Raw genomic sequence first — 13,858 nt, forward strand, 5'->3', positions numbered from 1 at the left:
TGCTTCCACTAAGTCCACCGCATGACGTTGGGGCTCCACAGGCGGAGCCAGGTGCGGTGGGGGCGCGTCTCCGAAACTTCAGCAACCAGTGGGTTCGCTCACAAGTGGATCTCTGGGCTGTACAAATTGTATCTCAGGGATACAAGCTGGAGTTCGAGGCGACTCCCCCTCGCCGTTACCTCAAATCAGCCTTGCCAGCTGCTCCCAGGGAAAGGGAGGTAGTACTGGCGGCAATTCACAAGCTGTACCTCCAGCAGGTGATAATCAAGGTCCCCCTCCTTCAACAGGGCAGGGGTTACTATTCCACAATGTTTGTGGTACCGAAACCGGACGGTTCGTTGAGACCCATCCTGAATTTAAAATCCTTGAACACTTATATAAAGAAGTTCAAGTTCAAAATGGAATTGCTCAGGGCGGTTATTGCAAGCCTGGAAGAGGGGGATTTTATGGTGTCGCTGGACATCAAGGATGCTTACTTGCATGTCCTTATTTACCCACCTCACCAGGAATACCTCAGGTTTGTGGTACAAGACTGTCATTACCAATTCCAGACGTTGCCGTTTGGTCTCTCCACGGCACCGAGAATATTTACCAAGGTAATGGCCGAAATGATGATACTCCTTCGGAAGAAGGGAGTTATAATTATCCCGTACTTGGACGATCTCCTCATAAAGGCGAGATCCAGAGAGCAGTTGTTGGTCAGCGTAGCACTCTCTCAGGAAGTGTTGCAACAGCACGGCTGGATTCTGAATATCCCAAAGTCGCAGCTGATTCCTGCGACGCGTCTGCTTTTCCTGGGCATGATTCTGGACACAGAACAGAAGAAGGTGTTTCTCCCGGTGGAGAAGGCCCAGGAATTGTCATCTTTGGTCAGGGACCTCCTGAAACCAAAACAGGTATCGGTGCATCACTGGGAAAGATGGTGGCTTCTTACGAAGCAATTCCCTTCGGCAGGTTCCATGCAAGGATCTTTCAGTGGGATCTGTTGGACAAATGGTCCGGATCGCATCTTCAGATGCATCGGTTGATCACCCTGTCCCCAAGGGCCAGGGTGTCTCTGCTGTGGTGGCTGCAGAGTGCTCATCTTCTCGAGGGCCGCAGGTTCGGCATACAGGACTGGGTCCTGGTGACCACGGATGCAAGCCTCCGAGGATGGGGGGCAGTCACTCAGGGAAGAAACTTCCAAGGACAGTGGTCAAGTCTGGAGACTTCACTACACATAAATATACTGGAACTAAGGGCCATTTACAATGCCCTGAGTCAAGCAGAGCCCCTGCTTCAAAACCACTCAGTACTGATTCAGTCAGACAACATCACGGCGGTCGCCCATGTAAACCGCCAGTGCGGCACGAGAAGCAGGATGGCAATGGCAGAAGCCACAAGGATTCTTCGATGGGCGGAGAATCACGTGCTAGCACTGTCAGCAGTGTTCATTCCGGGAGTGGACAACTGGGAAGCAGACTTCCTCAGCAGGCACGACCTCCACCCGGGAGAGTGGGGACTTCATCAAGAAGTCTTCACACAGATTGTAAATCGCTGGGAACTGCCACAGGTGGACATGATGGCGTCCCGCCTCAACAAAAAGGTAAAAAAATATTGCGCCAGGTCAAGGGACCCTCAGGCGATAGCTGCGGACGCACTAGTGACATCGTGGGTGTACCAGTCGGTTTATGTGTTCCCTCCTCTTCCTCTCATACCCAAGGTACTGAGGATAGTAAGAAAGAGAGGAGTAAAAACTATACTCATCGTTCCGGATTGGCCAAGAAGAACTTGGTACCCAGAACTACAAGAAATGATCTCAGAGGACCCATGGCCTCTGCCTCTCTGACAGGACCTGTTACAGCAGGGGCCCTGTCTGTTCCAAGACTTACCGCGGCTGCGTTTGACGGCATGGCGGTTGAACGCCGGATCCTAACGGAAAAGGGCATTCCAGATGAAGTGATTCCTACGCTGATAAAAGCTAGGAAGGTTGTGACAGTAAAACATTATCACCGCATATGGCGGAAATATGTCGCTTGGTGTGAGGCAAGGAAGGCCCCAACAGAGGAATTCCAGCTGGGTCGATTTCTGCACTTCCTACAGTCAGGGGTGTCTATGGGCCTAAAATTGGGGTCCATAAAGGTCTAGATTTCGGCCCTATCTATTTTCTGTCAAAAAGAACTGGCTTCACGGCCTGAAGTTCAGACGTTTGTTAAGGGAGTGCTGCATATTCAGCCCCCTTTTGTGCCTCCAGTGGCACCTTGGGATCTTAACGTTGTGTTGGATTTCCTGAAATCACACTGGTTTGAGCCACTTAAGACCGTGGAGCTAAAGTATCTCACGTGGAAGGTGGTCATGCTGTTGGCCTTAGCTTCGGCTAGGCGTGTGTCAGAATTGGCGGCTTTGTCATGTAAAAGCCCATATCTGATTTTCCATATGGACAGGGCAGAATTGAGGACTCGTCCCCACTTTCTCCCAAAGGTGGTATCAGCGTTTCATTTGAACCAACCTATTGTGGTGCCTGCGGCTACTCGGGACTTGGAGGATTCCAAGTTGCTGGACGTAGTCCGGGCTTTGAAAATGTATGTTTCCAGGACGGCTGGAGTCAGAAAAACTGACTCGCTATTTATCCTGCATGCACCCAACAAGCTGGGTGCTCCTGCTTCAAAGCAAACTATTGCTCGCTGGATCTGTTGCACGATTCAGCTGGCACATTCTGCGGCTGGACTGCCGCATCCTAAATCAGTAAAAGCCCATTCCACAAGGAAGGTGGGCTCTTCTTGGGCGGCTGCCCGAGGGGTCTCGGCTTTACAGCTTTGCCGAGCTGCTACTTGGTCGGGTTCAAACACATTTGCTAAATTCTACAAGTTTGAGACCCTGGCTGAGGAGGACCTTGAGTTTGCTCATTCGGTGCTGCAGAGTCATCCGCACTCTCCCGCCCGTTTGGGAGCTTTGGTATAATCCCCATGGTCCTTACGGAGTTCCCAGCATCCACTAGGACGTCAGAGAAAATAAGAATTTACTCATCGGTAATTCTATTTCTCGTAGTCCGTAGTGGATGCTGGGCGCCCGTCCCAAGTGCGGACTCTCTGCAATACATGTATATAGTTATTGCTTCACTAAAGGGTTATTGTTATGAGCCATCCGTACATGGAGGCTCAGTTGTTGTTCATACTGTTAACTGGGTATGGTTATCACAAGTTGTACAGTGTGATTGGTGTGGCTGGTATGAGTCTTACCCTGGATTCCAAATCCTTTCCTTGTTGTGTCAGCTCTTCCGGGCACAGTTTCCCTAACTGAGGTCTGGAGGAGGGGCATAGAGGGAGGAGCCAGTGCACACCAGATAGTACCTAATCTTTTCTTTAGAGTGCCCAGTCTCCTGCGGAGCCCGTCTATTCCCCATGGTCCTTACGGAGTTCCCAGCATCCACTACGGACTACGAGAAAAAGAATTACCGGTGAGTAAATTCTGATTTTCCATTGATAATTTTTGTGTGATTTTGTTGTCAGCACATTCAACTATGTAAAGAACAAAGTATTTAATAAGAATATTTCATTCATTCAGATCTAGGATGTATTGTTTAAGTGTTCCCTTTATTTTTTTGAGCAGTGTATAAACTTTTGTTAAAGTACTTAGAGAACATTTGGAATGATAATATACAGATTCAATAATTGCTGGAAATGGGTTAAGGTGTAGATTTTTTTTTTAAACATTTACTATTTGTATAATGTGAATAATGTATTTGGTGACTTGTATTATTTGTGCCCATTAGTGTATATAGTATTTCTTTCTTTTCATAACACGTATCTATTGTACTTCCAGGAAACTGGCAGCAAGAGATCGGCAGATGGCCACTGTTCAGCTGCAGAATCTGTTGGAACACCTGGACACGCAGTACAGTCGTTTCACACAGGCTGATGAAATACTGCAGAAACACAATTTCCGCAAGTTCAAGTTAAATGTACAGGTAGCATCGGGTACTTTCTTATCTTCATTACTGTCACGTCTGGGCTGCCATCTAAATAAAACTGCAGATTACATCTCTCACCATGTACTCTTTTCTTTATCATTTGTGCCTTCGCCCACTTTCCAATACCATCACCTCATCTTGTCCTATCAAAGATTTTGAGTGTTATCTACTTATGTCAGTGGTTCCCAAACTTTTTTGAATCACGGCAACCTAGAGTATCAGAATTTTTTTCACGGCACCCCTAGGCCAGAAGTTTCTTACTGAGAAATTTAGAAAAAAAAATTGAATTAAGTAAAATGTGCTTATATGTCATCCTTAGGTTCAGTTATGTGGTGAGGGACAGGATTCACTTCTGGTTGTCCACATCATTTATGATTGGAAGACATCAGCACTGGTTGCATTGACCATAAATATTTGAATTGGTTCTTGACACCAATCCAAGGCACCCCTGCAAGTGTCCCGAGTCACCCCAGGGTGCCTAGGCGCACAGTTTGGGAACCACTGACTTATGTCATGTTGCTTAGAAACTGCAAAAACATCCTTCATTCAATAAAAATTAAAATCGCCCAGTACATAATGACATATTGTATCAAGTAACAGTACATTATAATACATGAGACACATCCCAGGTGACTATTAACCAGCCAGCATTTTCTGAGTACATTAAGCATGGTTCCGTCTGCTGCACTAGGTAGGTGCACAGAGACAGATCAATGAGGTGACATTCTATGCAGGTTAATCTGGACACTGTAACAGACTGTTCCTGCATACGCAGTGTTTAGCCTTGTGCGCTATAGTTTTGGAATTTACAGGGAGGTGTCATTCAGAAATGAATCTATACTAGGGAGCAACCAGATTCCAGTTGACATGTCTGAGATAGCATTCAACACAGCAGAGGTTGCGTAGGGCAATGATAGGCTGCAGATCATTCGGGTGTGGTATAACAGATAGACAGTGTCTAGTTAGACAGTCAATAGATAGACACCACATGTTAGACAGTCAGAAGGTCGACAGGGTCAAAAGGTCGGCATAAAAAAGGTAGACAACACTTTTTTAGCATTTTTGTGGTTTGTGTGTATAGTTTTGTCATCTGGGACCCCCAGTTGTAGAAAGGCATAACCTCATGGGGCTCCTCATGCTTTGGGCTCGGTGGTTCGCTGCGCTCGCCACAAGGTTTACATCCAACTCTCTGCTGACATGGATAGAGAAGGTATGGAAAAGTATAAAAACATGTAAAATGGGGAAAAAAACCTGTGTCTGCCTTTTTTTATGTTGACCATTTTCATGTCGACCTTTTGACCCTGTCGACCTAATGTCTGTCTAACATATGGTGTCTATTAACTGTCTAACTAGATACTGTCTATCTATCATCCGGTTACCGGTTATCTTTACTACTCCATGGAAGGTAGTTAGAATTGCATGCAAAAATTGTCTTTTAATGTGTGTGGTTAGGGATTGTCGCAGGCATGTACACTGACGCACAGCCACAGGCTTCGGAGGCCATAGTCTAAGCAAAAAAGTGGACCTGTCGTAGGACTGGCGCCTGTTTGGATGGTGAGATTGATGGTGGCGTCTAAGGATTCACCACCCGGTATTACCGTGTGTACAGACGCTGACTGTGGGCGTCTCAGTCTTTGCACATTCGGCCTCACATAAGGTGAGGAGTTTGTAGCAGCATTTGCATAAATTCACAGACTGGTGACTGCCAATAGATGATTTTGTATCCTCCTCTGAATCAGGCCCAATGTCTGTTATATATTTGATAAAGGAGTTATTAACCGTGTTTGTCTTCTTTTGTGTCTAATGTGCAACCCTAAAGCACTCTGGGGCTGAATCTGAATTGTGAATAAAGCAAAATAAAGCAAGTAAATGTGTACCTGGGCAAACCTACATTGCACTGCAGGTGGGGCAGGTGTAACATGTGCAGAGAGATCTTGATAAGATAGGGGTCCGTCCAAACTCAAATCTAAATTGCAGTGTAAAAATAAAGCCTCCAAGTATTTGTAGGTTATGTGCAAAAGCAGCCTGTATATACCCTGCACAATTCTCACTTCCTTTCCTCTTCATGTCAAGTAACATACACTCTTTCATTCTAAGGAAATGACACATCCCCATCATCAACATTATTGGCTCTGCTGCCTCTAAACTCCCCTTACTTACTAGCTCCTGTGTTCTCTCCCTGTGCACATCACCTACAGTATTCTCTCCAGGCTTTTTTTTTCGGACGGTCTGCCCGGCAAAAATCCCCTGCCACCCAGAATTCTGCTCTCCTTGCTGTATGAAGCTGCTCGTCGCGCCACAGTATGGATGGCCATCAACCATCGATGATTCAAAATCATCGATGGTCTATGACCAATGTTAACTACTTTTACCATCAATGGAGGAGAACCAGATGGTTTCCTGCCATCGATGAAAAGATGCTATTGCATTTTTTTTTTCTATCTCCAGGGTGTCGGGGACACGGAGCATAGCCCACCCATGACACATGTGAAGCCACGCCCCTGGGCTTTGATTAGTCCGCGACTTGCTCAATACTAAAGTAGGGCTGACCATCGATGACTGAAACTATCGATGGTTACCTTTTATAGATGGTTTCCCATCATCGTATCATCGTGGTTATCTATCAATGGTACCATTGAGGGTAACCATCGATGGATAACCCACTGGTGGCTATCCCTACGCCACAGTGCAGCTCACAGCTCCCTCCTCCCCCACGATCCCCTCTCTCATCCACCTCCTCTCCCTCGCCTTTATCTTTCCCTTCGCAGACTCCAGGTGTGTCTGCTCCTCTCCCTGTGTTGTTTCCTGCAGGCTCTGCTCGCTGCCTCTGCCATCGGAGCTGCACCCAGCTGTGCAGGCGCAATGCAGCCGATGGGCTGGAGTAGCCAGCAGTAGGGAGAGGGGGTGAGGCAGCCGCTATGCACTGAGATCTACTGCTACTGCCTCTGGGGTTGGAGGTGCTTTCTGCGGCCATGTACCTACTGGACCCTGTTCCTCCGCAGATGGAGCAGAGTACCTGCCAGAGGAAGACCGTCTACCGGATCTGGCTCACCGTGGTGAAGAAGAGCTGCTGGCGGAGTACGCCTGGCTGCTGGAGAGGTTCCTGGAGGAGGAGAAGGGGAGAGAGGAGCAGGCTTCCTCCTCCTCCACTCCCATACCACTCTGTGTTGTTTCTCATGTTACTGAGGACTCCTCCCTTCCTTTTTCCCCTCAGCATGTCCCTTTGACCCTGCTATGTCCCATTCCTCCCTTCCCCAAGGCTTGTTTGCACCTACCTTATTACTGCAGCCTCTCTCACCACTAGCATTGCTTCTGTCTCCTAGTATCTCTACACTACATCTCATGATCTGTTTTTCTGTTCAATATATTATATCCAGGTAAAGGGTGGAAAAGTAAATGAACAAATAATTGTACGCACAGATACACGTGTGGGTAATGGATAATAGTCCTATATGTTCTATTTCTATGCAGCATGGTTACCAGGAAACACCAGAGAAGCTGGCAGAGATGATCCAATATTATCTACATTATGAGCAACAGATTCTTTTAGAAGCACAAGAAGTAAAGGTTTGATATTTGATTTTTATCGTAAGTAACTGTGGGAAATGCAGGAGTGAAGAGTGGGGTCTTGCACATTGCTTTATGAAATTTGAAAAGGTGTGTAATATAGTCCTAAAATTTTTTGGTCTTTTTAATATAATATAAAAACAGATTGGATTGCACAGTAAACTTCAGTTGTGCCCTAGGAGGTTCTCCATATATCAACTGACGCTTCTTAACCTCCAAGTGCTCATACAGTTTTTTTTCTCTCTTTTTTTATTATTATTATTATTATTATTATTATCTTGTAGGGTATGATTATTTTCTAGTACTGTAGAAATGACTACCATCCTAAAAATCCAGTATTAGAAAGATGAAAAAGCATTCAACCCAAACCTCAATGAAAAATTTGGCTTAAAAAAATTCATACTGCAACATCAGAATTCACACTGTAATGCTGGGTACACACTAGGCCTACCTATCTGACCATGTGCCTATCCAGTTGTGATATTAGTCACCGACTGCCTCTGCAGCAAGTATACGTACACACAGCACGATGCGCTGATATATCAGCCACCGGCTGTGCTGCAGGGACGACACAGACATATCGGGGGTACACACAGACAATATATCGGCCTTTAATTGAACAGCTGATATATCTGCCAGTGTGTATCCAGCTTTAGAGTAAGTATAAGGCTGGGTATACACCTTGCAGATATTTCTGCCGACGCGCGGACCAAACGCCCGTTTCTGGTAAGCATACACATTTACAGATCGGCCGCTTGATGTGGCTGTGCTGACATCACAATTGGTCGGGCATTTGAATTTGCCCGCCTAGCTGGGATCACAGTCACTGCAAGTGTCCCCTGCTGGGTCAACGCAATATGTCTGTGAACAACGTCATTCACAGACCTATAGTATGTCCAAAGTGGTCGATCAGCAGACTATATATTGTCTGTTCAATAGATATATATCGTCCAGAGTGTACCCAGCATAACTGTGCCTCAGTGCAGCACTATTAACATCACTTCATTACAGTCCAATTTCTTTTTGCGCGCAACCTCCTTTACATCAAAACAATATATTGACACTCACTGTACAAGTAAAAATGACAGTGTTTGAAACACATGGGATGGCGCTTATTATACCCCAAGAGGGTACATATAACTCTGGTTAGGAACCTCTACTTTTGTTGAATATCTGTTTCTTACAGTTAATTACGGTTTATACAACCGCAAGAAAATGAGCTGTACAATACCATTAGTTAATAAAATGTTTGCAGTTTGTACAGGTACAGTAGTAATGAAGGTTGGACAGTAGGTAGAACAGTGAGATCGTTATAGGGATGAGTAGGAGATTAATGTACTTGGGACTGGTAGGTAAAGCAATGAGACAGATAGGGGGTCACTATAATACTAAAAATAGTAAAGCTTAATGACTGGTGTATAGTTATGTGGAGGCAGGGCTGGCATCAGAAATTGTGGGGCCTAGGACTGACAAAATAGGCAGCCGCCCAAATAAAATATATAAAAAAAAGTTACATAATAATAATGATATATTTTAAAAAATAATTTTTATGCACACACGGAGCAACACCATATTATGTCCCTTGCACCATATTAAGTCACCACAGTAATGCCTTTGTCACCATATTATGCCCCACACAGTAATGACCCCACATTAATGCCCTTGTCACCATATTATGTCCACACAATAATTATGCAAGTACCAGCTTGATGACAGGGGTTCTGCCGCAGCCTCAGCAGAGAGAGTTATTAAAGATACGGGCAGGCAGAGAGGCCGGGCCCAGGACAGCTGTGCCCTCAATACCTCCCTGATGGCGACCTAGTCTAATTGAGGTGTTATTGTTTAGAAATTGGTTTCCCACTGTCGAAGTCCAAAATATTACATACACACCACATACAAACTCCAAACAAATGGGTCTCTGTTCGTGCGTTTTGCGCATATACGGTAGCATACACATTCGCACAGAGAAGCCACAAAGACATATACAACATATACATACAACACATAGACAAAACATGTTTAGCATCATTTTGTATTAAATTACATAATAGAGTGTAACATCAGATATATATGTATTATTGGAACGGAACAAGTTAAACATATCATGCTTAGTGTCAAAATGATCAGTAGAATGTGTGTGTTAATTTGATAGCTATGGGTAGATTGTAGCACATTGCAACGATTAATTATGACCAAATGTATGAATACAAAGGAACTTCCTGAAGATAGCATGTGTGCAGCAAAAAACAGTGGCTAACCCCTATAACTGCATCATCAAACTGGATGTTGCTTGCATATGAACTGACCAATAACACATCATGAATGAGAGACCTCCATACCCTGGACCAATAGCAGAAGACTCAGTCCCAGACATGTACCTCCCCCAATACACAGTATATAGGTATTTCCCCTCACCCAGGAAGCTCTGTTAGTGGCTTGCTGAGATGGAGGAAAGTTCTATGGGACAGGGTGATGTATGTTGGCTGTAGCTGCTTCTTATGTAATTGTAACTCAGTAACCATATATTTACATATTATAACTGAATGATATACTGTACATATGTTATATTGTATGCATACCCTTTTAATATCAAATATATACATCTCTGAGCATTAGACCTCAGTAATACCATGTGTGCGATTACTTGCTTTCTCTTAAGGGATAGAGGGCTGCAACGTTCAGCGCACTTTTATTCTATATGGTAATAAGATACGCCTTGCGTCCGCAGTATACATTAACGCTGGCATTTTAAATATTTATTAGAAAAATAATCGAACTTTACACCACACTGACGGAAATGTACCGGCTTAAATTAATATGACCGGAATATGAGTGGGATCAGAAGGCTGGCTGGCATGTTTTCCATAAGAAGTGGCATCCATACATTGAAATGGGGGAGTCCATACGTGAAATCTCTCTGCCTTGCTTTCCCACATATTTGTACCTACCACTGTAGCAAACCGAATGAAAATGTCCAATTCTCTGCTTTTATTAATAGAGTAGACATATAGATCAGGAGAATGATAACATTGCCAAATCACACCAATGTAATATTTTCAATTTGAAGACCACATACAAAGAACCAGGAAAATATGTTGAATTGGTCCATATATTTATTTAATGCTGGGAATACACAGTGAGAATAAACGTCTGTCAGACCGACAGATGTTTTATCTGACAGCCTGACACCCAGCAGATACCACGGCCATACACTGTTAGATATCTTAGTGTATGGCCACGTAATATCTGGTTTCTTTCCCTGAGGAGTGTGAAGGAACAGGGAATATGTCGGCTGCTTAGCCTGGGGCAGCACACACACTGCCCGATGTGGCCGGATTGCAGATCGTTGGATCTGTCAGACATGCCAAATCATCCAGCATGTCCGACAGTTCCACTAATTTGATTTGATTATTTGTTGTCAGTCGCACAAATACACTGTACGATATCTGGCGGATTGGCCATAATTATATAATGCAAATGTTCCCAGGGCCGGCTGCAGCACCCCACCCCCAATATGTGTTTTTGGCAGGGTGCTCCTGGAAGAGTGAGCGTGGCCTCACAACAAGGGTCCTAGTGGCCGCCGGCTCCAGGCAACAACAACACAGTGCTGTGGCTGCTACCATAACAGGGGGAGGGGGGGGGATAGAGCGGCAAAAACTCAGCGAATCCACTAAGGGTGGCCCCCCTGTTCGGCTGTTCGGGTCGAACATGCCTTAAGCCAGCCCTACGCGGTCCTCAAGGCACCGTAACAGTCCAAGTTTTAAACTCGAACCATGCAAAAGCATCATCGCCGTGCAGTGCTTTTGCATGTCTGCGGGGTGGGGGGGGGGGGGAGGGGGGTCTAGATCCGGCATGCGAGGCGGACTTGCCCTGTTCTGGGCGTCCCCTCCTCATGTCAGAGAAAATGATTGAAGATTTGCATTTTTTCGCACATGTACGATCAGGTCTTAATCACCCCCTTGGACCATTAGGGTGCCTTGAGGACCGCGTTTAGGAACCTCTGGTATAATGTATTCCGAGCATAAATTTGATCTAACAAATTGTAGAAGCTCTGGAGTGTTGCACTTTAACAGTTTTTACTTGTTTTTCGTATAATAATAATAATAACAACAACAACTCTTTACTCTCCACACTGAATCCTCAGATAATGAATGAGCAGCCAGTGCAGGCTCCAATGGAGATGGGAAAGCAATATAAAATTGAGCAGCGTGTAAATGAAGCAAAAGAGCGCGTTCTGGTAAGTAGACTTTGCTGCTATTATATGGTATAATTAATAAACTACAGTATATTACATGGACAGCATAAGTGTTACATGGTTTTATCAATGTAGCTTATTTTCTTAAAGGTGCAAAAATATTTCTAATATACTGTGAAGTGTGTTGGCGCTCTACAAATGTCAATATTACAACCACTTTTTTCTTTACTATCTGTGCCTTTCTTTTTCCCGTTATTTTGTCACATACAGAAGTGTGGTCAGTATAACACTACTTATTTTCCATGCCTTTTCTTGGTTGGTGCTCATGAGATTTTTTGTTTTTCATTTTTAAAGAATTCAATGAATTAAACCTGTATTTGATGAATTTTAAAGCATTCTCCCAAAATCCAGGTCTAATGTGGTCTATATTTCCATGGTAGTCCTAATTTTAAAATACTCCAAATAGGCCTGTGTGTGTGTGTGTTTATTTGTTTCTCTAGCATCCATAAGGGATATTGGGGAGACATAGTACGACGGGGTATAGACGGGGTCCAAAGGAGCCAGTGCACTTTAAATTTCTTCACTGGGTGTGCTGGCTCCTCCCCTCTATGCCGCCTCCCACAGGCAGTTTAGAAAAAAGTGCCCTCAGGAGAGGATGCACATCAGTTTTCTTCTGATTCTTTTAAACTTTTATTATTTTCAGTATGCTTTTTGGGCAGCAGCATACATGCATACATGCACCAAGGGAGTTAGGAGGGTGGGGGCGCGGTCACCAGCCTTGCGAGGTGTCAGAGCCGCTTCCCCACTGCAGGACCACCATTCTGAGAGGTTGTTTGTTCAGCAGGGCACTGCGCCGTAACTGTCGAAATCGCAGCACGCCGCACACCCCTAACAGATGCCTGAAGGTGTTGACAGTGGTGAGGGGGGTCCCCCGGTTCATGGTGCGGCTGAACGCGGGCGCGGCATATGGGACCCTCCTGGGGGGGACCCGCTAGAGCCCCCTGTGTAAACTGGCTAGCGGTGGCTTAAACTAGCACTTGTGTGATGTTTTTAAGCACTTTAGGGGACATTGCCAGTATGAAAAACTCTGCAGCTCCTGCGCCATTGGAGGGGGCAGGGCTACCTCAGAGCAGGACCAGTGGCATTTTGGCGCCTTCCTCTGCTTACTGCAGCAGCAGCAGGCGCACACAGCTCCTCCTGACACTCAGAAAACGCTGCAAAACTGGTACAGGGTGTAGCAATCTGTGTCCTATACAGGGCAGAAATCATAAGTGTTTCACTGTGATATAATAAGCTGCCCGCCTCAATGGGGCTGTGTAGCTGGGGTGTGCTGGTCTTCTCTCTCTGTATGTCTCCCTCTCACATACAGTAAGGGCAGGCTTGATAAGTTTTACTGTCTGTGTGTATGTGTATGTCATTGTTATTTACTGTGAACATGGGTAAACACAATCTATGCAGTGTGGGCCACACCAGATTCTCTCCCTTATCATCTGATTCTGTTTCATGTGAACAATGCAGCCAATCTTCACAACTTAGTGAGGGGGCTGGGGGAGTGGGTCAAGAGCCATCCTGGCTAGGGGCCCTTAAGAATATGATGTCTGATATGTCATCACAACTCACTGCTAAAGCTCAAAAACCACAGCTACTACAACAGGATGTTGAAGACTTAGCTGCTAGGGCAGATGTTACACAGCCCCCCTCTCTAACTCAGGACCACAAAAGCGTGGTTTACTTTCCTAACTATCTGATTCAGGTGAGGATATACAGGAGGATGGGGTTGACTTGGATCCCGTTAGTGGGGATTCCGCTTCAGATCAGGGTATTGAACCCCTCATTCTGGCTATATGGGACGTGTTAAAGCTCCGTCTACAGAACGCTGCGTCACAGCAGTCGTTTTTCTTTACACAAAACAAGCCTAATGTCACTTTCCCTGATTCTGCAGAGTTAGGTGACCTATTTAAGTTAGCCTGGAAAAATCCAGACAAAAAATACTAAGTGTCAAAAAGATTTTTGCACACTTTCCCATTTCCTCCTGAAGGTAGGAAATTCTGGGAAGAACCCGTGGGAGTTGAAGTATCAGTCTCTCGACTGTCAAAAAAGGCGGTGCTGCCTGCCCTGGGCTCCTTTACTATAAAGGACCCTGGGGA

General features: G+C 45.2%; 1 protein-coding gene across 1 annotated transcript in view; it reads left to right on the top strand.

Moving 5' to 3' along the window:
• The window catches only part of LOC135012655 (signal transducer and activator of transcription 1-alpha/beta-like), a 328,629-nt gene that overhangs the window by 101,505 nt on the left and 213,266 nt on the right, over positions 1 to 13,858 (top strand). Inside the window, exons 3-5 of the mRNA XM_063952569.1 lie at positions 3,802 to 3,946; positions 7,421 to 7,516; positions 11,661 to 11,753. Of these exons, the coding sequence (XP_063808639.1) occupies positions 3,802 to 3,946; positions 7,421 to 7,516; positions 11,661 to 11,753 (334 nt within the window). The remainder of the gene's footprint in view (positions 1 to 3,801; positions 3,947 to 7,420; positions 7,517 to 11,660; positions 11,754 to 13,858) is intronic.

This window comes from Pseudophryne corroboree, chromosome 2, assembly GCF_028390025.1.
Source record: "Pseudophryne corroboree isolate aPseCor3 chromosome 2, aPseCor3.hap2, whole genome shotgun sequence".
Lineage (NCBI taxonomy): Eukaryota > Metazoa > Chordata > Amphibia > Anura > Myobatrachidae > Pseudophryne > Pseudophryne corroboree.